Here is a 26,549-nt window from a genome sequence, read left to right as displayed (position 1 = left end):
AGGAGGGGCCAAGAATTGCCAGAAGGGACTGGCAGGAGAGAGAGGGGCTGGACGCTGACCTAGGGCCAGACAATCAGGCTGGCTATGCGACCATGCCCACGCACACCTCCAGATTGCAGGAAAGGGCCCGTGGTGGCTACATAGCTGCAAGACCCTTACGTGAGTTTAACATCTGTAGTGGGGAAAATGCTTGAAGCTATCATTAAGGAAGAAATAGCGGGACATCTAGATAGGAATAGTGCAATCAAGCAGACGCAACATGGATTCATGAAGGGGAAATCATGTTTAACTAATTTACTGGAATTCTTTGAGGATATAACAAGCACGGTGGATAGAGGTGTACCGATGGATGTGGTGTATTTAGATTTCCAAAACGCATTCGATAAGGTGCCACACAAAAGGTTACTGCAGAAGATAAAGGTACGCACGGAGTCAGAGGAAATGTATTAGCATGGATCGAGAATTGGCTGGCTCACAGAAAGCAGAGAGTCGGGATAAATGAGTCCTTTTTGGGTTGGAAATCGGTGGTTAGTGGTGTGCTGCAGGGATCGGTGCTGGGACCACAACTGTTTACAATATACATAGATGACCTGGAAGAGGGGACAGAGTGTAGTGTAACAAAATTTGCAGCTGACACAAAGATTAGTGGGAAAGCGGGTTGTGTAGAGGACACAGAGAGGCTGCAAAGAGATTTAGATAGGTTAAGCGAATGGGCTAAGGTTTGGCAGATAGAATACAATGTCGGAAAATGTGAGGTCATCCACCTTGGAAAAAAAAACAGTAAAAGGGAATATTATTTGAATGGGGAGAAATTACAACATGCTGCGGTGCAGAGGGACCTGGGGGTCCTTGTGCATGAATCCCAAAAAGTTAGTTTGCAGGTGCAGCAGGTAATCAGGAAGGCGAATGGAATGTTGGCCTTCATTGCGAGAGGGATGGAGTACAAAAGAGGGAGGTCCTGCTGCAACTGTACAGGGTATTGGTGAGGCCGCACCTGGAGTACTGCATTCAGTTTTGGTCACCTTAAGGAAGGATATACTAGCCTTGGAGGGGGTACAGATACGATTCACTAGGCTGATTCCGGAGATGATGGGGTTAACTTATGATGATAGATTGAGTAGACTGGGTCTTTACTCGTTGGAGTTCAGAAGGATGAGGGGTGATCTTATAGAACAGTTAAAATAATAAAAGCGATAGGCAAGATAGAGGCAGAGAGGTTGTTTCCACTGGTCGGGGAGACTAGAACTAGGGGGCACAGCCTCAAAATACGGGGGAGCCAATTTAAAACCGAGTTGAGAAGGAATTTCTTCTCCCAGAGGGTTGTGAATCTGTGAAATTCTCTGCCCAAGGAAGCAGTTGAGGCTAGCTCATTGAATGTATTCAAATCACAGATAGATAGATTTTTAACCAATAAGGGAATTAAGGGTTATGGGGAGCAGGCGGGTAAGTGGAGCTGAGTCCACGGCCAGATCAGCCATGATCTTTTTGAATGGTGGAGCAGGCTTGAAGGGCTAGATGGCCTACTCCTGTTCCTAATTCTTATGTTCTTATGTTCTTATGTATGTGAGGAGCTGATATCTGATGATTTGCCTGAAAGAACATTGCTGTGAGTGACAACGCTGACACACTGCTCTACGTGTGCAGCTTAGACATCAATGGCGCCCATCACCTTGGTACCAGTTAAAGTTTACGTTGATTGAAGTGAAGTTTTATTGAACCCTTTCATGTTAAGGAATCATCAGTGTATAATGGTCCAGCTATCTAAGACAATGCGCAACAAGGTTATGTTCAATAAAAACATTTTTGTACCAACATTGATCTGAAATCATAAGTATCAGGCAAAAACACCCAACCCCCGCCCATACCCCACTTTTTCTACCATTGACATCAATCAAATGTTCAACATGTCCAGCAACACAGAATACAAAGGCAAAGCAGGAGGGTGGTCCCCTCCCCCCATATATTACAACAAATTGCATACACCCAGATGGAGATATAACACAGTCAACACCTGCGGGCATGCACCTCACTTTCCTTCCCCCCCCTTCTTCTCCCCACCTCTACCCCTTCCCCTCCCCGCTCCACCGTGCCTGGCCGAGGCGCCAGATGGTGCCTCATTGCGGGGGATGAAGGCAGAGGCGGTGGTTGCATGGTTACGGGAGCGGGGGATGCCGGGGGGAGCAACATTCTCTGATGCAGAAGCAGGATCTTGGTCCTTGCTCTCATCTGTCATTTGCAGTGGTGGTGCGGAACCTAGGGATGGAGTGCCGCGCTCGGGGACCACTGGGAGGCCTGTGCCAGCAGTGTTCCTGGCTATCGCATCAAGGGCCTCTGTCATCCACAGAATGTATTCGGTCATGGTGGCCAGCTGTTGGGAAATGCCTCCCAATGCTTCGATGAGCTGGTCACCAATGTCTACAGTCCTCCTGGACAACTGTACCATCTCTCGGCTCTCATGTGGCGCTCATGGACCAGACCTGCCGCGTCCACGAGGCCTCCTGGAGACAAATGGGATGCTCTGTGGCGAGGTGCTTGGGGCTGGTACCTCCAGAGTGGAGGCGGGAATGACCGGAGGACCACTAGATGGCGTTGGAGTGGAATGGCTTCTGGAGCGTGGCGATGCAGGTTCCTCGAAGTCGGCGCTCCCATCCATGGTGAACAGACCCAACGGATTGACAGGCGAGAATCGGAGCTTCTCAGCACCAGATGTAGGATTGGCCAGAGAGTCGGGCCCTGCGCCCCCACCTTCTGGCCTCTGGCCTTGCCTGGGGCCGCGCTGCTGGCTGAGCTGCAAAACACAAATGAGGTTATTAGAGGAGAAGGGGGTGCTAGGGTGACAAGGCGAGTCCAGCGCTACACACAGCATATGCACGACAAAAGAACCACCGCTTCCAAAATCATCGCAGACATCACATTTCATGACCATCACCACATTTGCATTGCAATGATTTTCATTAGGCCAGCATTATTTCTGGGACAATTTTAGAAATCATCTATCATATATGATTGTTCGCATATGAGTGGGTGTGGCATCTATAGACTTTACATTACGCAATGGTGTAAGCTTTACTCACGTGGCATCACTTCAGGGTCCGCAGATGCACCCGTGGCTGTCCGAGGGTGCTTTCCCACGAGTGTGAGCACCCGCTCCTCCATGTCAGTGATGTCGCTGGGGACTGGTGGCCCCCCACCCGTTCACTTCTGCACGGACCTCATCATCGATAGCTTCTTCTGTGAAAGGTGACAGGACGACATAGCATGAGATCATTGCGTGATATCATTGCTAGGTACTGTCACAGAGACTGATAATACACATAACCGACAGATGTAATCATGCTTATTATGGTAATTATCATTCTTTACCTAAAGACGTGCATCGTGACCACAGGCTTTGAGTAAAACATTCCTGGTAAAAGTGAAAGACCTCACATCTGCTGATAGTCACTCATGATTAGTGAGTGACTAGTGGGGTGCTGCAGGGTTCAGTGCTGGGACCCCAGCTATTATCAATATACATTAATGATTTAGACGAAGGAATTGAATGTAATATCTCCAAGTTTGCAGATGACACTAAGCTGGGTGGCAGTGTGAGCTGCGAGGAGGATGCTAAGAGGCTGCAGGGGGACTTGGACAGGTTAGATGAGCGGGCAAATGCATGGCAGATGCAGTATAATGTGGATAAATGTGAGGTTATCCACTTTGGTGGCAAAAACAGGAAGGCAGATTATTATCTGAATGGTGACAGATTAGTAAAAGGGGAGGTGCAACGAGACCTGGGTGTCATGGTACATCAGTCATTGAAGGTTGGCATGCAGGTACAGCAGCAGTAAAGAAAGCAAATGGCATGCTGGCCTTCATAGCGAGGGGCTTTGAGTATTGGAGCAGGGAGGTCTTGCTGCAGTTGTACAGGGCCTTGGTGAGGCCACACCTTGAGTACTGTGTGCAGTTTTGGTCTCCTGATCTGAGGAACGACGTTCTTGCTATTGAGGGAGTGCAGCGAAGGTTCACCAGACTGATTCCCGGGATGGCAGGACTGACATATAAGGAAAGACTGGCTAGGCTTATACTCACTGGATTTTAGAAGAATGAGAGAGGATCTCATAGAAACGTATAAAATTCTGACGGGACTGGACAGGTTTGATGCAGGAAGAATGTTCTCGATGTTAGGGAAGTCCAGAACCAGGGGACATAGTCTAAGGATAAGGGGTAAGCCATTTAGCACCGAGATGAGGAGAAACCTTTTCACCCAGAGAGTTGTGAACCTGTGGAATTCTCTGTCACAGAAATTTGTTGAGGCCAGTTCGTTGGACATGTTCAAAAGGGAGTTAGATGTGGCCCTTACGGCTAAAGGGATCAGGGGGTATGGAGAGAAGGCTAGGGTGGGGTACTGAGGTTGAATGATCAGCCATGATCATATTGAATGGCGGTGCAGGCTCGAAGGGCCGAATGGCTTGCTCCTGCTATTTTCTATGTTTCTATGACTGTTACAAATCAAATTATATAACTACATAAGTACATGTAAATAAATGTAATACTTTTGCGGATCCCACAAGGTCGTTCCATCATTTGAGGCATTGATTGCCCACACCCACCTCGTTGGTCGTCGACGAGACCACCTCTGCTATCTCAGTCCATATCTTCTGGTAGGCCTTTGGGGTGGGCTTCCCACGCCCTCCCTGTGTCAAATCACCCCAGCGTAACTCGACCTCCTGCAGAAGGGAGGCATTTGTCTCGTCCGAGAACCTCCTGGCTCTTTTGCTGCCTCCAATGTTCTCCTCTCCCACCTCACTGCTCTCTCCAGCGTCAGTCTCCACAGCGTGCTGTGATGCCTCCTCCTCTCCCTCCATTATAGGCCAAATTTGGGAAAATATGTGACTGGTAACAGCTAATTTTTGTTTCCGTATTTGATGTGAAGCTGTGAAATCTGCCTCCTTCCTCCCAAAGCAGCCACGCCACACCCAGACATGCCTTCAGTCCCTCTCAGCTCCGTCTCTCTGTCTCCTCTTCTGGGCATGTCATGATGACCCTTGACCTCCTGAATGTGGGAATCGAGCGTTGCCATGGCGTTGCTAAGGACGGTGACACGGCAAAAGGTCAGCGAGATTTAATACTACCGCCCATTTCATATCGCTCGCGGTAACGCCCAATTTCAAAAATGGAGACTAGGTGCTTTGAGAATAGGCGAGAAACCGGTGATCTGAAAACCCATTTTTACTGCCATGCCGGAAATAACACCCATTTTTGGACGATAAGCATAGCAGTGTAAAATCTAGTCCATAGTATATTGTTAAAAGCCCTCCCCACTACAGTAAGTGTATTTTTAACCATAATTAAAAACACTTTTTTAAAAATCGGGAAGATATTTTATTTTTATAAGACATAATAACTTTAATTTCAATTCATTTTAAATATGTGTGATCTGTTTTTTATTTTTTATTATTTTGTGTGTTGGTTTTGTTCCCATTAATAGCACTGAGAACGGGTAGATACGCGAGTCCCAGTACTATTAATGGGAGCCTGTGAAATACTTACCTGTTTGGCTAAGCAGTCACACGTGACTGCATCTTCTGCATGGAACAGGAGTGTGCTTCACAGCGTGGGAGGAGAAGGCATCCCCATCGGAATCCAGGGCGCCTCCATAACCACCGGGTAAATTCGTAAAAAATCTCCAGCGAGGAGGCAATTGCCCGCGGGAAGATCCCCAGAGGAATTTCTGGGCCAATAAGTAAGCTTAAGTTTGAATTGTTAAAAATATCAGTCAAAAAAACTCGATACGTGCACAGAAAAATAAAATAATATTCAGCTGCTAAGTTAGCTTTTCAGGCAGAAAAATAACAAGAGTTGAATGGGCTTTTGATTCTATTGAGCGTGTGGCCTAGTGTCCTCGGGTGGGCCAGGAAAGGATCTACAGGTGTTTCAGCTGTACAGTCACACCACTAATGGTGTTCATGTTGGAACTCACTGAACCACTGAGCTTCGCACTAAGTCAGATGGTCTCTAAGGATGTGTTGTGGCCCCAGGACTCTTCAGCACAATGACAGGCAAAATAGTGATGGCATCGATGGTATGGTCACTGGACCAGGACCCACACTGACGAAGGCTGTGCCACTCCAATGAGCAGAGTCTGGAAAGGATATTGCACGATATTATCCTAGGATCACCTAACATGTTTGTATCAGATTTATCTCTCTCCTTTTTTTCACTCCTATTGTCAGCTGTGGCTCAGTGGGCAGCGCTCTCGCCTCTGAGTCAGAAAGTTGTGGGTTCAAGTCCCACCCCAGGGACTTGAGCACAACAAAACTAGGCTGACACTCCAGTGCAGTGCTGAGGGAGTGCTGAACTGTAGGAGGTGCCATCTTATAGATGAGACATCAAACCGAGGCCCCGTCCGCTCTCTCAAGTGGACGGAAAAGATCCCATGGTACTCTTCGAAGAAGATCAGGGGAATTATCCCTGGTGTCCTGGCCAATATTTATCCCTCAATCAACATAACAAAAAACAGATTATCTGGTCATTATCACATTGCTGTTCATGGGAGCTTGCTTGCTTCCCACATTACAACAGCGACTACACTCCAAAAGTACTTCATTGGCTGTAAAGCGCTTTGAGACATCCGGTGGTTGGTGTAATATATAGCTCCATCTAGTGGACTATTGCTCCATCTAGTGGACTACTGTGGTAATGCAGCCATTGCTATAAATACAATAAAAGCATCAGGTGACAGGTCACCTGACAAGTTCCTGAGTTGAAGCCATCCTGTAAGTTTGTGATGTCGGATAGAAAATATCACATTGGCGACATAGGATTGGATTACTGGATTCCCTAGCTGAAATGTTTGTTGGTGGATGATTCCAGCCAAACAAAAGAGAGATGAGAGAGGGTCCATTGTTTTGCAGAACAGCTAAAAATCCACAGTAAATTACAAGCACACTTGACTGAACTGCCGGAGTCCAGATGGCCACACCTATGGGAAGAATAGGGTGCTTGGGTGAATTCCATCATGACCGTGAGACTTTCGGAGCATATGAGGAGCGGCTAGAAATGTTTTTCATCGCAAATAGTATAATCAAAGTCCCTGATGTTGAAAAACAGAACCGGGTGGTGTTGGAAAGAAAACGGGCCATTTTCCTTACTGAATCAGGCTCCGAGTTGTATGAAACCCTGAAAAATGTGCTTGTTCCCGTCAAGCCGAAGGACACATCACTTATGGAGATAGAACAACACTACAGTCCTGAGCCCTTGGAAATTGCTGAAAGTTATCATTTTGGAACACAAGATCAATTCATTGATGAGAGTATCAGTGAGTACATTGTAGCATTAAAGAAGCTATCCATTCATTGTCATTTTGGAAACATTCAGGATCGAGCATTGCATGACCACTTTGTTTGTGGGATGAAAAATGAAGCGATCAGAAGAAAGTTGTTGATAACCACTAACTTGACTTTTGATTTCGCTTGTCAGACAGCTATGTCGATAGATATGGCCGACCAATATTCCCGAGAATTTCGTACCATTTCCAGTCATCAGACAACCGAGGTGAATCGCCTGAAGGTTAAAAGTAAAAGGCAGTTGGGCACCAAGAGATACATGTCATCAGCAGCACGAAGGTATCAAACAACGATTCGAAAAGTATCATCGTCCAAGTAGATATTGCAGGAACCAGGATACCCATGGAAATCGATACTGGCGCATCCGTGAACGTAGTACCGCAATCACTATATCTCGACAAGTTGAGTGATTTTCCACTGGAGAAGTCAAAGATAGAGCTGCGAGGCTACTCAGGAGAGCAAATCCCTGTTGTAGGACACATCACCGTACTGGTAAAATACAAAGATCAATTTCAGAGCTTGCCTCTCTTAGTAGTGGCAGGAGACAAGCCTGCCTTTCTAGGTAGAAATTGGTTGAAATCACTGAAATTGGATTCGAATGAGATTTTTCATGTTGAAACAAGATTTGCTTTTGAACAAGCAGTCCAATCCAAGGCTTCAAGGCAAGTGCCAGAGTGCAGAAGGACACTAGACCAGTTTACTGCAAGCCCTGTCCCATACCATATGCACTCAAGGAGAGAGTTGAGCAAGAACTCAAAAGATTAGAGACTGAGAGCAATATCTCTAAGATAGATCTATGTAATTGGACTACACCCATTGCTGTTGTACTTAAGTCTGATAGTAAGGTAAGGTTGGGTGGTGATTATAAAGTAACCGTAAACCAGATTCTAGAGGATAATCTACCAATACATTGCCAAATATGGAAGATTTGTTCACAACGCTGACAGGTGGTCAGATCTTCTCAAAGTTAGATCTCACAAATGCCTGCTTACAACTTGAACTAGATGAGGAGTCCAAATCATGCTTGACTATTAATACTCATCTAGGCCTATAAAGCAACTTAATAAGCTACCATTTCGAGTGTCTTCTGTCCCCTCCATATTCCAAGGGGTTATGAACCAGATTTTGCAAGGCATTGAAGGGGTAGTATGTTATTTAGATGACATGCTAATATCAGCACCAAACAGGTAAATCCATAAATACATATTGAATGAAGTGCTCAAATGGCTAGAGAAGCACAGAGTATGAGTGACTGCTCGCAAGTGTGAGTTATTTCAAACTCAGCGGAGTACTTAGGGCACAGAGTAGACAGCGATGGTTTACATCCAACCAAGGGAAAGCTGGATGCAATCAGAAATGTACCCACTCCTAAAAATGTCACTGAACTGCGATCATTTTTGGGTCTTTTAGAAACATAGAAACATAGAAAATAGGTGCAGGAGCAGGCCATTCAGCCCTTCTAGCCTGCACCGCCATTCAATGAGTTCATGGCTGAACATGCAACTTCAGTACCCCCTTTCTGCTTTCTCACCATAACCCTTGATCCCCCGAGTAGTAAGGACTTCATCTAACTCCCTTTTGAATATATTTAGTGAATTGGCCTCAACTACTTTCTGTGGTAGAGAATTCCACAGGTTCACCACTCTCTGGGTGAAGAAGTTTCTCCTCATCTCGGTCCTAAATGGCTTACCCCTTATCCTCAGACTGTGACCCCTGGTTCTGGACTTCCCCAACATTGGGAACATTCTTCCTGCATCTAACCTGTCTAAACCCGTCAGAATTTTAAACGTTTCCATGAGGTTCCCTCTCATTCTTCTGAACTCCAGTGAATACAAGCCCAGTTGATCCAGTCTTTCTTGATAGGTCAGTCCCGCCATCCCGGGAATCAGTCTGGTGAATCTTCGCTGCACTCCCTCAATAGCAAGAATGTCCTTCCTCAAGTTAGGAGACCAAAACTGTACACAATACTCCAGGTGTAGCCTCACCAAGGCCCTGTACAACTGTAGCAACACCTCCCTGCTCCTGTATTCAAATCCCCTCGCTATGAAGGCCAACATGCCATTTGCTTTCTTAACCGCCTGCTGTACCTGCATGCTAACCTTCAATGACTGATGTACCATGACACCCAGGTCTCGTTGCACCCTCCCTTTTCCTAATCTGTCATCATTCAGATAATAGTCTGTCTCTCTGTTTTTACCACCAAAGTGGATAACCTCACATTTATCCACATTATACTTCATCTGCCATGCATTTGCCCACTCACCTAACCTATCCAAGTCACTCTGCAGCCTAACAGCATCCTCCTCGCAGCTCACACTGCCACCCAACTTAGTGTCATCCGCAAATTTGGAGATACTGCATTTAATCCCCTCGTTTAAATCATTAATGTACAATGTAAACAGCTGGGGCCCCAGCACAGAACCTTGCGGCACCCCACTAGTCACTGCCTGCCATTCTGAAAAGTACCCGTTTACTCCTACTCTTTGCTTCCTGTCTGACAACCAGTTCTCAATCCACGTCAGCACACTACCCCCAATCCCATGTGCTTTAACTTTGCACATTAATCTCTTGTGTGGAACCTTGTCGAAAGCCTTCTGAAAGTCCAAATATACCACATCAACTGGTTCTCCTTTGTCCACTTTACTGGAAACATCCTCAAAAAATTCCAGAAGATTTGTCAAGCATGTTTTCCCTTTCACAAATCCATGCTGACTTGGACCTATCATGTCACCATTTTCCAGATGCACTGCTATGACATCCTTAATAATTGATTCCATCATTTTACCCACTACTGAGGTCAGACTGACCGGTCTATAATTCCCTGTTTTCTCTCTCCCTCCTTTTTTAAAAAGTGGGGTTACATTGGCTATCCTCCACTCGATAGGAACTGATCCAGAGTCAATGGAATGTTGGAAAATGACTGTCAATGCATCCGCTATTTCCAAGGCCACCTCCTTAAGTACTCTGGGATGCAGTCCATCAGGCCCTGGGGATTTATCGGCCTTCAATCCCATCAATTTCCCCAACACAATTTCCCGACTAATAAAAATTTCCCTCAGTTCCCCCTCCTTACTAGACCCTCTGACCCCTTTTATATCCGGAAGGTTGTTTGTATCCTCTTAGTGAATACCGAACCAAAGTACTTGTTCAATTGGTCTGCCATTTCTTTGTTCCCCGTTATGACTTCCCCTGATTCTGACTGCAGGGGACCTACGTTTGTCTTTACTAACCTTTTTCTCTTTACATACCTATAGAAACTTTTGCAATCCGCCTTAATGTTCCCTGCAAGCTTCTTCTCGTACTCCATTTTCCCTGCCCTAATCAAATCCTTTGTCCTTCTCTGCTGATTTCTAAATTTCTCCCAGTCCCCAGGTTCGCTGCTATTTCTGGCCAATTTGTATGCCACTTCCTTGGCTTTAATACTATCCCTGATTTCCCTTGATAGCCACGGTTGAGCCACCTTCCCTTTTTTATTTTTACGCCAGACAGGAATGTACAATTGTTGTAATTCATCCATGCGGTCTCTAAATGTCTGCCATTGCCCATCCACAGTCAACCCCCTAAGTATTATTCGCCAATCTATCCTAGCCAATTCACGCCTCATACCTTCAAAGTTACCCTTCTTTAAGTTCTGGACCATGGTCTCTGAATTAACTGTTTCATTCTCCATCCTAATGCAGAATTCCACCATATTATGGTCACTCTTCCCCAAGGGGCCTCGCACAATGTGATTGCTAATTAATCCTCTCTCATTACACAACACCCAGTGTAAGATGGCCTCCCCCCTAGTTGGTTCCTCGACATATTGGTCTAGAAAACCATCCCTTATGCACTCCAGGAAATCCTCCTCCACCGTATTGCTTCCAGTTTGGCTAGCCCAATCTATGTGCATATTAAAGTCACCCATTATAACTGCTACAGCTTTATTGCATGCACCCCTAATTTCCTGTTTGATGCCCTCCCCAACATCCCTATTACTGTTTGGAGGTCTGTACACAACTCCTACTAACGTTTTTTGCCCTTTGGTGTTCTGCAGCTCTACCCATATAGATTCCACATCATCCAAGCTAATGTCTTTCCTAACTATTGCATTAATCTCCTCTTTAACCAGCAATGCTACCCCTTTTCCTTTCATTCTATCCTTCCTGAATGTTGAATACCCCTGAATGTTGAGTTCCCAGCCCTGATCATCCTGGAGCCACGTCTCCGTAATCCCAATCACATCATATTTGTTAACATCTATTTGCACAATTAATTCATCCACCTTATTGCGGATACTCCTTGCATTAAGACACAAAGCCTTCAGGCTTGTTTTTTTAACACCCTTTGTCCTTTTAGAATTTTGCTGTACAGTGGCCCTTTTTGTTCTTTGCCTTGGGTTTCTCTGCCCTCCACTTTTCCTCATCTCCTTTCTGTCTTTTGCTTTTGCCTCCTTTTTGTTTCCCTCTGTCTCCCTGCATTGGTTCCCATCCCCCTGCCATATTAGTTTAAATCCTCCCCAACAGCACTAGCAAACACTCCCCCTAGGACATTGGTTCCGGTCCTGCCCAGGTGCAGACCGTCCGGTTTGTACTGGTCCCACCTCCCCCAGAACCGGTCCCAATGCCCCAGGAATTTGAATCCCTCCCTGCTGCACCACTGCTCAAGCCACGTATTCATCTGCGCTATCCTGCGATTCCTACTCTGACTATCACGTGGCACTGGTAGCAATCCCGAGATTACTACTTTTGAGGTCCTACTTTTTAATTTAGCTCCTAGCTCCTTAAATTCGTTTCGTAGGACCTCATCCCTTTTTTTACCTATGTCGTTGGTACCAATGTGCACCACGACAACTGGCTATTCTCCCTCCCATTTCAGAATGTCCTGCACCCGCTCCGAGACATCCTTGACCCTTGCACCAGGAACTATTATGGGAAGTTCCTACCAAATTTGGCTACAGTGTTATATCCACTAAATGAGCTGTTGAAAAAACAGGTCCATTGGAAGTGGTCAGAAGAATGCGATACAGCATTCAAGGAGTGTAAAAGCCAGTTGGTCGAGAACGCCATATTAGTTCACTATGACATACCTAAGGAGATTAAGCTAGCATATGATGCCTCTCCGTATGGAGTTGGGGCAGTAATCTCTCATGTACTACAGATTGGGGAGGAGAGACCAATTGTTTTTGCTTCATGCACTCTCAGTGTCACTGAGAGTAATTATGTGCAAATCGAATGGGAAGCTTTGGCATTAATTTTTGGGGTCAAATAGTTCCACAAATACTTGTATGGTCATAAGTTTACCATCGTTACAGACCATAAGCCCCTAACAGCAATCCTCCATCCAAAGTCCCCAGTTCCAACCTTCGCTGCAGCCTGAATGTAGAGATGGGCTTTGATTTTGTCAGCATATACGTATGACATTGAGTACAGACGATCAGCTGATTACAGTAATACTGATGCTATGTCCAGGTTGCCTTCCCCATCACAAGTTACACCCAATAGGGAAGAAGTGTACTATTTTTCATACATTGATGAACTGCCAGTCACAGCTGAAGAGATTGGTAGAGCAACAAAATGTGACCCAGTTATGTCAAAGGTGTATGATTATATTGCAAATGGCTGGCCAAACATGGTATCAGAGAAAGATATTCATCCATATTTTGTTTGTGGGAATGAATTATCAGTGGATAAAGATTGTATCAAGTGGGGTGCAAGAGTAGTTATTCCAAATAAATTCAGGTCAAAATTATTATGAGATCTTCATGACCAGCACCTGGGAATGTTCTTGACCAAGAATTTTGCATGCAGTTACTTAGGGTGGCCAGGTCTAGATAAAGATAGAGTACATCATCAGTCAGTGTACGACATATCAATCGGTAAGCAAGAAACCACCATCAGTACCATTACAGCCATGGAAATGGCCTCCCAGGGTGTGACAAAGGTTACATATAGATTTTGCTGAGCTAGAAGGACAGCAATTGTTCATTGTGATTGACAGCCATTCGAAATGGGTAGAGATGTTTCCGATGCGGAAAATAACAACAGGTAACACACAGGACAATTTACAAAGATTATTTTCTTCGTATGGCCTCCCAAAAGAGATTGTGTCTGATAATGGGCCACAATTTTGTTCAGAAGAATTTGCACAGTTCACGAGCAGAAATGGTGTGAAACATAGTAAGGTTCCACCATACCACCCTGCTTCAAATGGCGCAGCAGAGCACACAGTACAAATTGTAAAACGTGCCCTCATCAAACAAATGTTGGATCCAAATCCAATGAAATGACAGTTGTCGTTGGACCACAAATTGGCTCATTTTCTGATTACTGATCGTAATACTCCTCATACCACTACTGATAGCACACCAGCAGAGTTGTTTCTCAAATGACAGCCATGAACCAGGTTCTTGTTGTTAAAGCCAAACTTGGCACAGTCCGTAGAAGAGAAACAATTAAGACAGGAAGAGAATCATGATAGAGGTAGAGTAAGAGAGAGAAGTGTGAAGAACCATCATCATAAATGGTTAAAGTGGTTACCAGGAAGAGTGGTGAAGGTATGTGGTCGTCGCACATATTTGGTCAAGATGTTTGATCATGGACAGGTTAGGTTTGTTCACATTGATCGTATTTTACCTACAGATGTGGAAGGAGCTAAAAGTTGGAATGATTCGATTATTTTTGACTCATCAGATAGTCTTGTTACAAGTAGAGTACCAGTAGCGAATCCTACATCAGCTGTACTAGAAACAAGTCCAAGAGAAAATCAGAATTTAAGTCTGAGTCCAAGTCAGGCAGACAAACAGTCTGAAGTTGTCGAGAGTGCACATTTAGTTCAAGGGTTACCCTTGGAGAAAAACTTTCCTCAGGTTCAGCCTAGAATGAGCCCATGTTCAACACCATGTTTGGAAAGTTCTGTTCGGGAGCGAAGGTATCCTCTTCGAAACAGGAAACCAGTGGTTAAGTTTGATTTGTAAATATGGCAAAATAAGTCAATATCTTTTGTTATGTATAACCATTGCAAGTTATGTATGATGATTATTTTGTTATAATTACTTCTTCATTAAGGAGGGAGAAGTGTAATATCTAGCTCCATTTAGTGGACTACTGCTCCACCTAGTGGACTACTGTGGTAATGCAGCCATTGTCAGCTGACAAGTTCCTGAGTTAAAGCCATCTTGTAATTGTGTGTTTGTGATGTCGTATAGAAGATATCACAGTCATGACAGGCGCTATAGAAATGCAGGGGGCCAAAATTGTCCCCCTTTTGTGTGTTTTTACCACCGTGGTGGTTGAGGTCGCCTCTTGAGTGAAATTCCGCTCTTTATTTTTTTTCCACTTGGGATCCGTTGGCAGCCCGGCCGAACACGGGGGCATAATTGTCGGGCCGACAAGAAAAAACATGGCGGCAGCGGCAGTGCGCCCTCCCCTTTAAGGGTAGCTGCACCGCCATTGCAGAAGGCCACAGCCTCACTGGACCATTGGGAAAAACTTGTTTTGGCACCGCCCAGCGGGCCGAAGGTTTTCACGGCAGAGTTTCGCCGTCGGGGGGGGTAGATCGGCGGTGCGCATGGTGATAAAGCACTTAGCACGGATCGGCAGCAGTGGAGCGGTGGGTGGTGGGGGGGGACACCGCCAGGATACCGTAGGAGAGGAACTTTGATAATGGCGGCCATTACACGAAAAGACGGAGTCCATTGCACTCCGCAGCCTGGCCGCCAATTTCCGGTGTTAACAGGCCTTCAGGAAAGAGGCAATTTCGTCCCCCACGTCTTTCTTTTTTCACTCCGTTCCTTTATTGTAACCGGGTTTTCACCCCTACGACATAAATGTTTTTAAGTATTCATATGATAATACTAGGGAAAGATCTTTTTTTGCTGAAAGTAAACGGTATCTGTCTCTCAGCAACCTGCCCAACAAAACGTTAGGCTTGGTACAAGAATCACTGGTCTAAAATGATGGCCATCATCAGCTACATGTCCGTGTCACAAATAACTCCTCTATCAACGCTGAATGTTGCATCTGTCTCAGTAGTTCACCTACAATTACATTACCACAGTAATAAACAGAAGAAATCATCTGACCAGACCTATCATCTTCAGTCCAATAAAACCCGTGCTGTACCTGGCCTGGGAGTGTTTAATGGGATAATGTAGAGGGAGCTTTACTCTGTATCTAACCCCGTGCTGTACCTGCCCTGGGAGTGTTTGATGGGACAGTGTAGAGGGAGCTTTACTCTGTGCCTAGCTTGAACTTAGTGTTCTTGACGCTGACACTGGGTGCCTGAAATAGAGAGTGTACCATTTCCCAGCAGTAACATTGCTCACCTCGACAAACACAAAGTTCAGAGAAAAAAATGAAGCGGATTGGAAAATGGAGAATTGATAGGACCAGCATCTCTTTTGAGAAAACACCTGCCTCCTGAGTGGCAGAATCTGAGTGTTATTAGCAATGATTATGAAGCTTTCCATGGTCTGCACGATCACTACCTCTTGCCTGGCATTGATGGTAACCACCTCATGGTGCACAAGGTCCTACTGTGCCACTGTCTGAGTGGTAGTGCTGGAGATCCTGGAGTAGAATTGGGTACATAGCACCCTATCTGTGTGGCAGTATCAAAATGTATTTGACTAGTTAAACAACAGAGCCATAAAGTCTTTGACAGCAAGATGGAGAGTTGGGACATCCCAAAGCCAATGGGGTTCTCGGTGTGAGTGTGGGTCAGGAGTGAGTTGCTAACAGATGTTTTGTGACCCACAGACACATCTTTGCTATTGCTGATGCTGCGTACACACTGAGCCAGAGCTGTGAGAGGGAGCAGTGCATCATCGTCAGGTCGGTGGAGCAATCACTCAGCATCACATGTCTGTCACTCCTGCACATTATGCTGGCTGATGCTGGAGTGAGTCTGGAGTGATTCGGGAGTGATTCGGGAGTGATTTTGGAGTGATTCTGGAGTGATTCGGGAGTGACTGAGTGATGTTCCATGACGCTGGATGATGCTGGGTGAGTCGGGAGTGATTCTGGAGTGATTCGGGAGTGATCCTGGAGTGATTCTGGAGTGATTCTGGAGTGATCCTGGAGTGATTTGGGAGTGATTCGGGAGTGATTCTGGGGTGATTCGGGAGTGATTCGGGAGTGATCCTGGAGGGATTCTGGAGTGATTCTGGAGTCATTCCGGAGTGATTCGGGAGTGATTCTGGAGTGATTCGGGAGTGATTCGGGAGTGATTCAGGAGTGACTGAGTGATGTTGCAGGATACTGTGTGATTCTGGAGTGATTCTGGAGTGATACTGGAGTGATTCTGGAGTGATTTGGGAGTGATTCTGAGTGATGTTGCAGGACGCTGGGTGATTCGTGAGTGATTCTGAAGTGATTCGGGAGTGACTGAGTGATGTTGCAGGACGCTGGGTGATTCAAGAGTGATTCGGGAGTGATTCGGGAGTGTGAGTGATGTTGAAGGAGGCTGGGTGATTCTGGAGTGATCCTGGAGTGATTCTGGAGTGATACTGGAGTGATTCTGGGGTGAGTCAGAAGAGATTCAGGAGTGATTCTGGAGTGATTCTGGTGTGATTCTGGTGTGATTCGGGAGAGATTCGGGAGTGATCCTGGAGTGATTCTGGAGTGATTCTGGAGTCCCTCGGGAGTGATTCGGGTGTGATTCAGGAGTGAATCTGGAGTGATTCAGGAGTGACTGAATGATGTTGCAGGATGCTGTGTGATTCTGGAGTGATACTGGAGTGATTCTGGAGTGATTCGGGAGTGACTGAGTGATGTTGCAGGATGCTGCGTGATTCTGGAGTGATTCTGGAGTGATTCAGGAGTGATTCTGAGTGATGTTGCAGGACGCTGGGTGATTCTGGAGTGATTCGGGAGTGATTCTGGAGTGAGTCGGGAGTGATTCGGGAGTGACTGAGTGATGTTGCAGGATGCTGGGTGATTCGGGAGTGATTCAGGAGTGATCCTGGAGTGATTTGGGAGTGACTGAGTGATGTTGCAGGATGCTGGTTGATTCTGGAGTGATTCGGGAGTGATTCAGGAGTGACTGAGTGATGTTGCAGGACGCTGGGTGATTCGGGAGTGATTCTGGAGTGATTCTGGTGTGATTTGGGAGTGATCCTGGAGTGATTCCGGAGTGATTCTGGAGTCATTCGGGAGTCATTCGGGGGTGATTCGGGGTGCGAGTGATGTTGCAGGAGGCTGGATGATTCGGGAGTGATTCTGGTGTGATTCGGGAGAGATTCGGGAGTGATCCTGGAGTCATTCTGGAGTCATTCGGGAGTGATTCGGGGGTGATTCGGGAGTGTGAGTGATGTTGCAGGAGGCTGGGTGATTCTGGAGTGAACCTGGAGTGATTCTGGAGTGATACTGGAGTGATACTGGTGTGATTTGGGAGAGATTCTGGAGTGATCCTGGAGTGATTCTGGAGTCATTCTGGAGTCATTCGCGAGTGATTCGGGGATGATTCGGGTGTGATTCAGGAGTCAATCTGGAGTCATTCGGGAGTAACTGAATGATGTTGCAGGATGCTGTGTGATTCTGGAGTGATACTGGAGTGATTCTGGAATGATTCAGGAGTGACTGAGTGATGTTGCAGGATGCTGGGCGATTCTGGAGTGATTCTGGAGTGATTCAGGAGTGATTCTGAGTGATGTTGCAGGACGCTGGGTGATTCTGGAGTGATTCGGGAGTGATTCTGGAGTGAGTCAGGAGTGATTCGGGAGTGACTGAGTGATGTTGCAGGATGCTGGGTGATTCGGGAGTGATTCGGGAGTGATCCTGGAGTGATTTGGGAGTGACTGAGTGATATTGCAGGACGCTGGGTGATTCTGGAGTGATTCTGGAGTGACTGAGTGATGTTGCAGGACGCTGGTTGATTCCGGAGTGATTCGGGAGTGATTCTGGAGTGACTGAGTGATGTTGCAGGACGCTGGGTGATTCGGGAGTGATTCGGGAGTGATTCTGGAGTGATTCTGGAGTGATTCTGGTGTGATTCAGGAGAGATTCGGGAGTGATCCTGGAGTCATTCGGGAGTGATTCGGGGGTGATTCAGGAGTGTGAGTGAGGTTGCAGGAGGCTGGGTGATTCGGGATTGATTCGGGAGTGATTCTGGAGTGATTCTGGTGTGATTTGGGAGAGATCCTGGAGTGATCCTGGAGTGATTCTGGAGTGATTCTGGAGTCATTCGAGAGTGATTCGGGGGTGATTCGGGAGTGTGAGTGATGTTGCAGGAGGCTGGGTGATTCTGGAGTGAACCTGGAGTGATTCTAGAGGGATACTGGAGTGATACTGGACTGATTCTGGGGTGATTCAGGAGAGATTCGGGAGCGATTCTGGAGTGATTCTGGAGTGATTCTGGTGTGATTCGGGAGAGATTCGGGAGTGATCCTGGAGTCATTCGGGAGTGATTCGGGGGTGATTCGGGAGTGTGAGTGATGTTGCAGGAGGCTGGGTGATTCGGGAGTGATTCGGGAGTGATTCTGGAGTGATTCTGGTGTGATTCGGGAGAGATTCGGGAGTGATCTTGGAGTGATTCTGGAGTCATTCGAGAGTGATTCGGGGGTGATTCGGGAGTGTGAGTGATGTTGCAGGAGGCTGGGTGATTCTGGAGTGAACCTGGAGTGATTCTGGAGGGATACTGGAGTGATACTGGAGTGATTCTGGGGTGATTCTGGTGTGATTCGGGAGAGATTCGGGAGTGATCCTGGAGTTATTCTGGAGTGATTCTGGAGTCATTCGGGAGTGATTCGGGGGTGATTCGAGTGTGATTCAGGAGTGAATCTGGAGTGATTCGGGAGTGACTGAATGATGTTGCAGGATGCTGTGTGATTCTGGAGTGATACTGGAGTGATTCGGGAGTGACTGATTGATGTTGCAGTATGCTGGGTGATTCTGGAGTGATTCTGGAGTGATTCAGGAGTGATTCAGGAGTAATTCTGAGTGATGTTGCAGGACGCTGGGTGATTCTGGAGTGATTCGGGAGTGATTCGGGAGTGACTGAGTGATGTTGCAGGACGCTGGGTGATTCGGGAGTGATTCGGGAGTGATCCTGGAGTGATTTGGGAGTGACTGAGTGATGTTGCAGGACGCTGGGTGATTCCGGAGTGATTCGGGAGTGATTCAGGAGTGACTGAGTGATGTTGCAGGACGCTGGGTGATTCGGGAGTGATTCGGGAGTGATTTGGGAGTGATTTGGGAGTGACTGGGTGATGTTGCAGGAAGCTAGGTGATTCTGGAGTGATACTGGAGTGATTCTGGAGTGATTTGGGAGTGATTCTGATAATGTTGCAGGACGCTGGGTGATTCGGGAGTGATTTTGGAGTGACTGAATGATGTTGCAGGATGCTGGGTGATTCTGGAGTGATTCGGGAGTGAGTCGGGAGTGATTCGGGAGTGACTGAGTGATGTTGCAGGACGCTGGGTGATTCGGGAGTGATTCGGGAGTGATCCTGGAGTGATTTGGGAGTGACTGAGTGATGTTGCAGGACGCTGGGTGATTCCGGAGTGATTCGGGAGTGATTCGGGAGTGACTGAGTGATGTTGCAGGATGTTGGTGTGGAATGATTGTGACTGATGCTCATATTCCCATTTGTTTCGTTCAGTGGACAGAGTGGTTCAGGAAAGACTGAGGCGGCCAAACTGATCATTCACTACCTGACGGCACTTTACCAGGAAACCAGGGAGGAACAAATTTGTCAGGTCAGGCTCTTTACACAATTTGCCGTTAGCCTGAACACAAAGACACTGAGCATTTCCTTCAGAAACAATAGTGACGGCATTTACATTACACACTCACACACAGACACACACAGACACAGACACACACACACAGACACACTCACACACACACTCACACACATAGACACACTCACACACGCACTCACATACACACTCACACACAGACACACACTCACACACACACTCACACAGACACACTCACACACACACTCACACACAGACGCACACACACACACACAGACACACACTCACACACACACTCACACACAGACACACACACACACACACACACACACACACACACCATCACCATCATAGACAGTCCCTCGGAATCGAGGAAGACTTGCTTCCACTCCTGAAGTGAGTTCTTTGGTGACTGAACAGTCCAATACGAGAGCCACAGACTCTGTCACAGGGGGGATAGATAGTCGTTGAGGGAAGGGTGGGGGGACTGGTTTGTCGCACGCTCTTTCCGCTGCCTGCGCTCGAGGTACTCAGCGCCCTCTTGGATGCACTTTCTCCACTTGGGCGGTCTTTGGCCAGGGACTCCCAGGTGTCAGTGGGGATGTCGCACTTTATCAGGGAGGCTTTGAGGGTGTCCTTGTAACATTTCTGCTGCCCACCTTTGGCCTCACATTTGCCGTGAAGGAGCTCCGCGTAGAGCACTTGCTTTGGGAGTCTCGTATCTGGCATGCAAACTATGTGGCCTGCCCACGGAGCTGATCGAGTCTGGTCAGTGCTTCAATGCTGGGGATGTTAGCCTGGATGAGGACGCTGATGTTGGTGCACCTGTCCTCCCAGGAGATTTGTAGGATCTTGCGGAGACATCGTTGGTGATATTTCTCCAGTGGCTTGAGGTGTCTACTGTACATGGTCCATGTCTCTGAGCCATTCAAGAGGACAGGTATTACTAGCACACACTCACACACACACACACTCACACACTCATGCACACACACTCACACACACACACACACACACACACACACACTCACTCACTCACATTCACACACACACACAGATACACTCACCCACTCACATTCACACACACACAGACACACATACACACGCACACACACACAGACATTCAGACAGACACACAGACACACTCACACAAAAAAACATTGACAGACACACAAACAAACACACAGACACACACACACACATACACACATGTATAGACAAACACACACAGACACACAGACACACACATTCGGACACACACATACACAGATGCACACACAGACACAGATACACACACGCTATAGACATGCATAAACACACACATACAGACCCACACACACATTACACACACATACACACCAACACACACATAACTCACACACACACAAACACGTGCACACAACTCACACAACATATACACTAACTCAAGTGCACAGAAACACAAACTAAAACGCTCACAAACACACACACACCTCACTCAAATATACAATACACACAAATCGGCTGCTATGCATGGATATATCAAACAAGAACACACATGAACATGCAGTCACACACAAGCAAGCACCTATCTGCGCTGTATCTGTCTGCGATGTATCTACCTGCGCTGTATCTATCTGTGCTGTACCTATCTGTGCTGTACCTATCTGGGTGCATGCCTTAACATGTATGCATGCATGATAGATGGATATGAGACAGGCACTGAGACACCTGCATACAATCATACAATCAGGTACAAATACACAAAGGTATATTGTAAACACATTGATACACATCATAGAAATACTTAGGTGAACAGACATCACACACAATCTTCACACACACTCGGTACTCATTGTCCTAAGCACTGCAGCTGCCTGTGAGATTGTTCTGGTTAATGTATATCAGGGAACTTATTATCAATGTGAATGGTTAGTGACCCTGGCCAGAAAGCCCCATGTCTGACTCCTGGTCTGTGTGGAGTTAGCTGGTCTTAGCTCGGCTGACAGTTGATGGCTGTGAATTTGCCTCAGAGCCCTGGGGTTGAGGAGCGAAAAGTCAGTCGGACATTGTGCCCCTGATCACAGTCCACTGGACCCTTGCGGAAAGTGTACACGTTGCAGCCATTGGGTGAGGGCTTGATTGGGGTCGACCATGCCTCTACAGTCAAGTAGCCAGCCATGAATGATGGCCCGTCGGCTGAGGTATTGTGCGGACCACTGCCCAGTGTGGGCAAGACACCCCTGCAGCTCAAGTCAGCACCTTCAGGCAAGGAGAGAGGAAACCATGGATAGTCGCTCAACAGAACAGGCTGGAGAGTACAGGTGGGCACAGCAGCCCGCGAGGAGGTGGGGCCAAACACCTTCCTCCACCTCCCCACCCCACCTGGGCGCTATTCAGGTGCAATGGGCTCGAAGTGAGTCTGACCTGAACCCACCGATATTTCCCTAGGGGCCCAACGTGACCCCAGGGACAGGCCCGCTCACCGACAGGGCCTGACACCTGGACTCTGGGCAGGGATCCAACCGTTGCTGCAGGCCTCAGGGGCTGGTGGCTGGGCCGTTCTTCAGAAACAGCTCGATGGGGCTTTGAAACTAATAAGGGCAGTTCTCCATCTCGCTCCACCATGGACTCACTCCCTGCCCCTGACACCTCCTCCCATCTGAGGAGGGGCAGGGGGCTGCAGATGGGCCTGCTTCTTCCGAGTGCCCTCGCCAATCCGCTCCCCCTCAGCACTGGAGCTGGATAATGAATTGTCAGCCGCCTTTGACATCATAGCAACATAGAAACTTCCAGCACAGAAGGCGGCCATTCAGCCCATCATACCCATGCTGGCTCTTTGAAAGTGCAGCCGTGCTTAGTCCCACATCCCTGCTTTGTGTCCATAAGTCTATAAGTTCCTCATCCAACCTGTAAGAATCTGTCCACTTCCCTGTGAAAATTATTTACAGAGTCAGATAGAGCATTCCATATCCCGGCAACTCTCTGAGCGAAAAATATTTCTCTTCATCTCCCCTCTCGATCTTGTTCCAGTGATTTTGAATCTATGACCTTTGGTGATTGATCACCCACCAGAGGGAATAGTTTTTCTCCATTTACTCTATCAAAACCTTTCATTATTTTGTAAACCTCTATAAGGTCATCTCTTAACCTTCTCTGTTCCAAGGAGAACAGCTCTAACCTTTCCAACTTCTCAAACAACTGAAGTCCCTCAACCCTGGTAACATCCTGGTAAACCTCCTCAATACCCTTGGAGTGAAGCTAAATTATAGAGCAAACGGGAACCTGTTCAACCTCCGCTGCCTCTAGGCTAGATCCAAGGTCATCCCAACCTCTGTCATCGAATTACAGTACGGGGACGACGCTTGTGTCTGCGCACACTCGGAGGTCGAACGTCAACACCTTCACTGACGTGTACGAGAGCATGGGCCTTACATTAAACACCCGTAAGACAAAGGTCCTCCACCAGCCTGCCCCCTCCACACAGCACTGTTCCCGATTATCTAAATCCATGGCGTGGCCTTGGACAACGTGGACCATTTTCCATACCTCGTGAGCCTACTGTCAGCAAGGGCAGACATCGATGACGAGGTTCAACACCGCTTTCAGCCTTCGGTCACCTGAGGAAGAGAGTGCTTGAAGGCCAGGACTTCAAACCCGGCATCAAGCTCATGGTCTACAGAGCAGTAGTGATGCCCGCCCTCCTATATGGCTCAGAGACGTAGACCATACACAGCAGACACCTCAAAGCGCTGGAGAAGTACCACCAAAGCTGCCTCCGCAAGATCCTGCAAATCCATTGGCAGGATAGATGCACCAATATCAGTGTTCTCACTCAGGCCAACATCCCCAGCATTGCAGCACTCGATCAGCTCCGTGGGGTGGGCCACATTGTTCGCATGCCTGACATGAGACTCCCAAAGCAAGCGCTCTACGCAGAGCTTCGACACGGCAAGCGAGCCCCAGGTGGACAGAGGAAACGTTTCAAGGACACCCTCAAAGCCTCCTTGAAAAAGTGCAACGTCCCCACCGGCATCTGGGAATCCCTGGCCCAAGACTGCCCTAAGTGGAGGAAGAGCATCCGGGAGGGCGCTGAGCACCTCGAGTCTCGCCACCGAGAGCATGCAGCAATCAAGCATAGACAGCAGAAAGAGCGTGCGGCAAACTAGACTCCCCACCCACGTGTTCCTCCAACCACTGTCTGTCCCACCTGTGACAAAGACTGTAGGTCCTGCATTGGACTCTTCAGTCACCTGAGAACTCACCTTTAGCGTGGAAGTAAGTCTTCCTCGACTCCGAGGGACTGCCTAAGAAGGAGAGACCCTTTCTAAGGCTTTTTACATCTTTCCTGATGTTCTGTGTCCAGAATTGTCCACAATACTACAGCTGAGGCCTGCCCAGCGGTTTATAAAGTTTATAAAGGGCCCTGAATTCCTCTTCATTTAACGCCTGTGTTTGCTCATGACCTTCTCAACTCCCACCCGCTCCACCTAGAGGAGAGGTCCTGGAAGTCCCAATGCAGTGAATCTGGGTCTCTGCCCCCTTTTCCATTGCTTTGTGCTCCAGAGTAGACCCCTCCTCAGTGTGTGTGTGATCAGGCTGCAATTCCTGGCTCTCAGGGTCAGTAACACAGACAAACACACAAAAACTGACAGGCAGGAAAAGACCAGCTGATCCATCAAACCTGCCCCACACGCACGATGGCCAGAGCATCCTGATAGACACTTTCTCCCTTCCTCCCCACCACCCCCCTCACCCCCACCCCCTCTCCCTCGCTACCATGTAATCTGCTGGGGGAGGCACTAATAACAGAAAAACCCAGGGCCAATAAGAGAAAACAATTCTGGGAAAGTTCTCTCCGACCCCCTCAGACGATGGAAACCAGTCCAAGAGATCAGACAGACCAAGTCTCGCCTATAAAGGCACTTGCCTTCCACATGATGCCATCTCTGCCCCAGTCAGGAACCGGTCCAACTTCGTCTTGAAGGCAGGCAGAGAGTCAGCACCCACTGCTAGGGTCGTCAACCCTCCAGGATTGTCCTGGAAACGCCAGGAATTAAAGATTAAAGTCCCGGACTCTGCTGAGAGCAAACCAGGAGAAAAATCAGAGGAGACTTAAATAAAAGTGTTTATTTTTTAATTTTTCAATTTGCTTTTAACATTTTTATTGATTAGTTATAAAATATTGGAGATGATAAAGTTTGATGTTTGGAGGTGGAATGATCTCCGTAACATCGCCCATCTCTGCCCTTGCCTCAGCTCATCCGTTGCTGAAACCCTCATCCATGCCTTTGTTACCTCTAGACTTGACTATTCCAACACACCCCTGGCCAGCCTCCCACATCCTACCCTCCGTAAACTAGAGGTGATCCAAAACTCAGCTGCCCGTGTCCTAACTCGCACCAAGTCCCGCTCACCCCTCACCCCTGTGCTCGCTGACCTACATTGGCTCCTGGTTAAGCAACGCCTCGATTTCAAAATTCTCATCCTTGTTTACAAATTCCTCCATTGCCTCGGCCCTCCCTATCTCTGTAATCTCTTCCAGCCCCTATGCAGGGAGACACAGGGAAGTAGAATGGGGGCAGAAGCAAAAGATAGAAAGAAGAAAAGTAAAAGTGCAGGGCAGAGAAACCTAAGGCAAAAAGCAAAAAGGGCCACATTACAGCAAAATTCTAAAGGGGCAAAGTGTGTTAGAAAGATAAGCCTGAAGGCTCTGTGCCTCAATGCGAGGAATATTCGGAATAAGGTGGACGAATTAACCGCGCAGATAGCAGTTAATGGGTATGATGTAATTGGCATCACAGAGACATGGCTCCAGGGTGACCAAGGCTGGGAACTCAACATCCAGGGATATTCAACATTTAGGAAGGATAGACAGAAAGGAAAAGGAGGCGGGGTGGCACTGCTGGTTAAAGAGGAAATTAGTGCAATAGTAAGAAAGGACATTAGCTTGGATGATGTGGAATCGGTATGGGTGGAGCTACGGAATACCAAGGGGCAGAAAACGCTAGTGGGAGTTGTGTACCAACCACCAAACAGTAGTAGTGAGGGTGGGGACAGCATCAAACAAGAAATTAGAGATGTGTGTAATAAAGGTACAGCAGTTATCATGGGTGACTTTAATCTACATATTGATTGGGCTAACCAAACTGGTAGCAATGCAGTGGAGGAGGATTTCCTGGAGTGTATTAGGGATGGTTTTCTAGACTAATATGTCGAGGAACCTACTAGGGAGCTGGCCATCCTAGACTGGGTGAAGTGTAATGAGAAAGGACTAATTAGAAATCTTGTTGTGCGAGATCCCTTGGGGAAGAGTGACCATAACATGGTAGAATTCTTTATTAAGATGGAGAGTGACACAGTTAATTCAGAAACTAGGGTCCTGAACTTCAGGAAAGATAACTTCGATGGTTTGAGGCGTGAATTGGCTAGAATAGACTGGCAAATGATACTTAAAGGGTGGATAGGCAATGGCAAACATTTAAAGATCATATGGATGAACTTCAGCAATTGTACATCCCTGTCTGGAGTAAAAATAAAACTGGGAAGGTGGCTCAGTCGT

At 47.2% G+C, this 26,549-nt stretch overlaps 1 protein-coding gene across 1 annotated transcript in view; it reads left to right on the top strand.

The window, feature by feature from the left end:
- The window catches only part of myo15b (myosin XVB), a 480,192-nt gene that overhangs the window by 22,030 nt on the left and 431,613 nt on the right, over positions 1-26,549 (top strand). Inside the window, exons 6-7 of the mRNA XM_070856827.1 lie at positions 16,067-16,141; positions 19,909-20,005. Coding sequence (XP_070712928.1) covers positions 16,067-16,141; positions 19,909-20,005 — 172 coding nt within the window. The remainder of the gene's footprint in view (positions 1-16,066; positions 16,142-19,908; positions 20,006-26,549) is intronic.

The sequence above is a fragment of the Pristiophorus japonicus genome, chromosome 16 (genome assembly GCF_044704955.1).
Source record: "Pristiophorus japonicus isolate sPriJap1 chromosome 16, sPriJap1.hap1, whole genome shotgun sequence".
Lineage (NCBI taxonomy): Eukaryota > Metazoa > Chordata > Chondrichthyes > Pristiophoridae > Pristiophorus > Pristiophorus japonicus.
The sequence above is the reverse complement of the archived record's forward strand: the minus strand, read 5'-3'. Positions and strand labels throughout refer to the sequence as shown.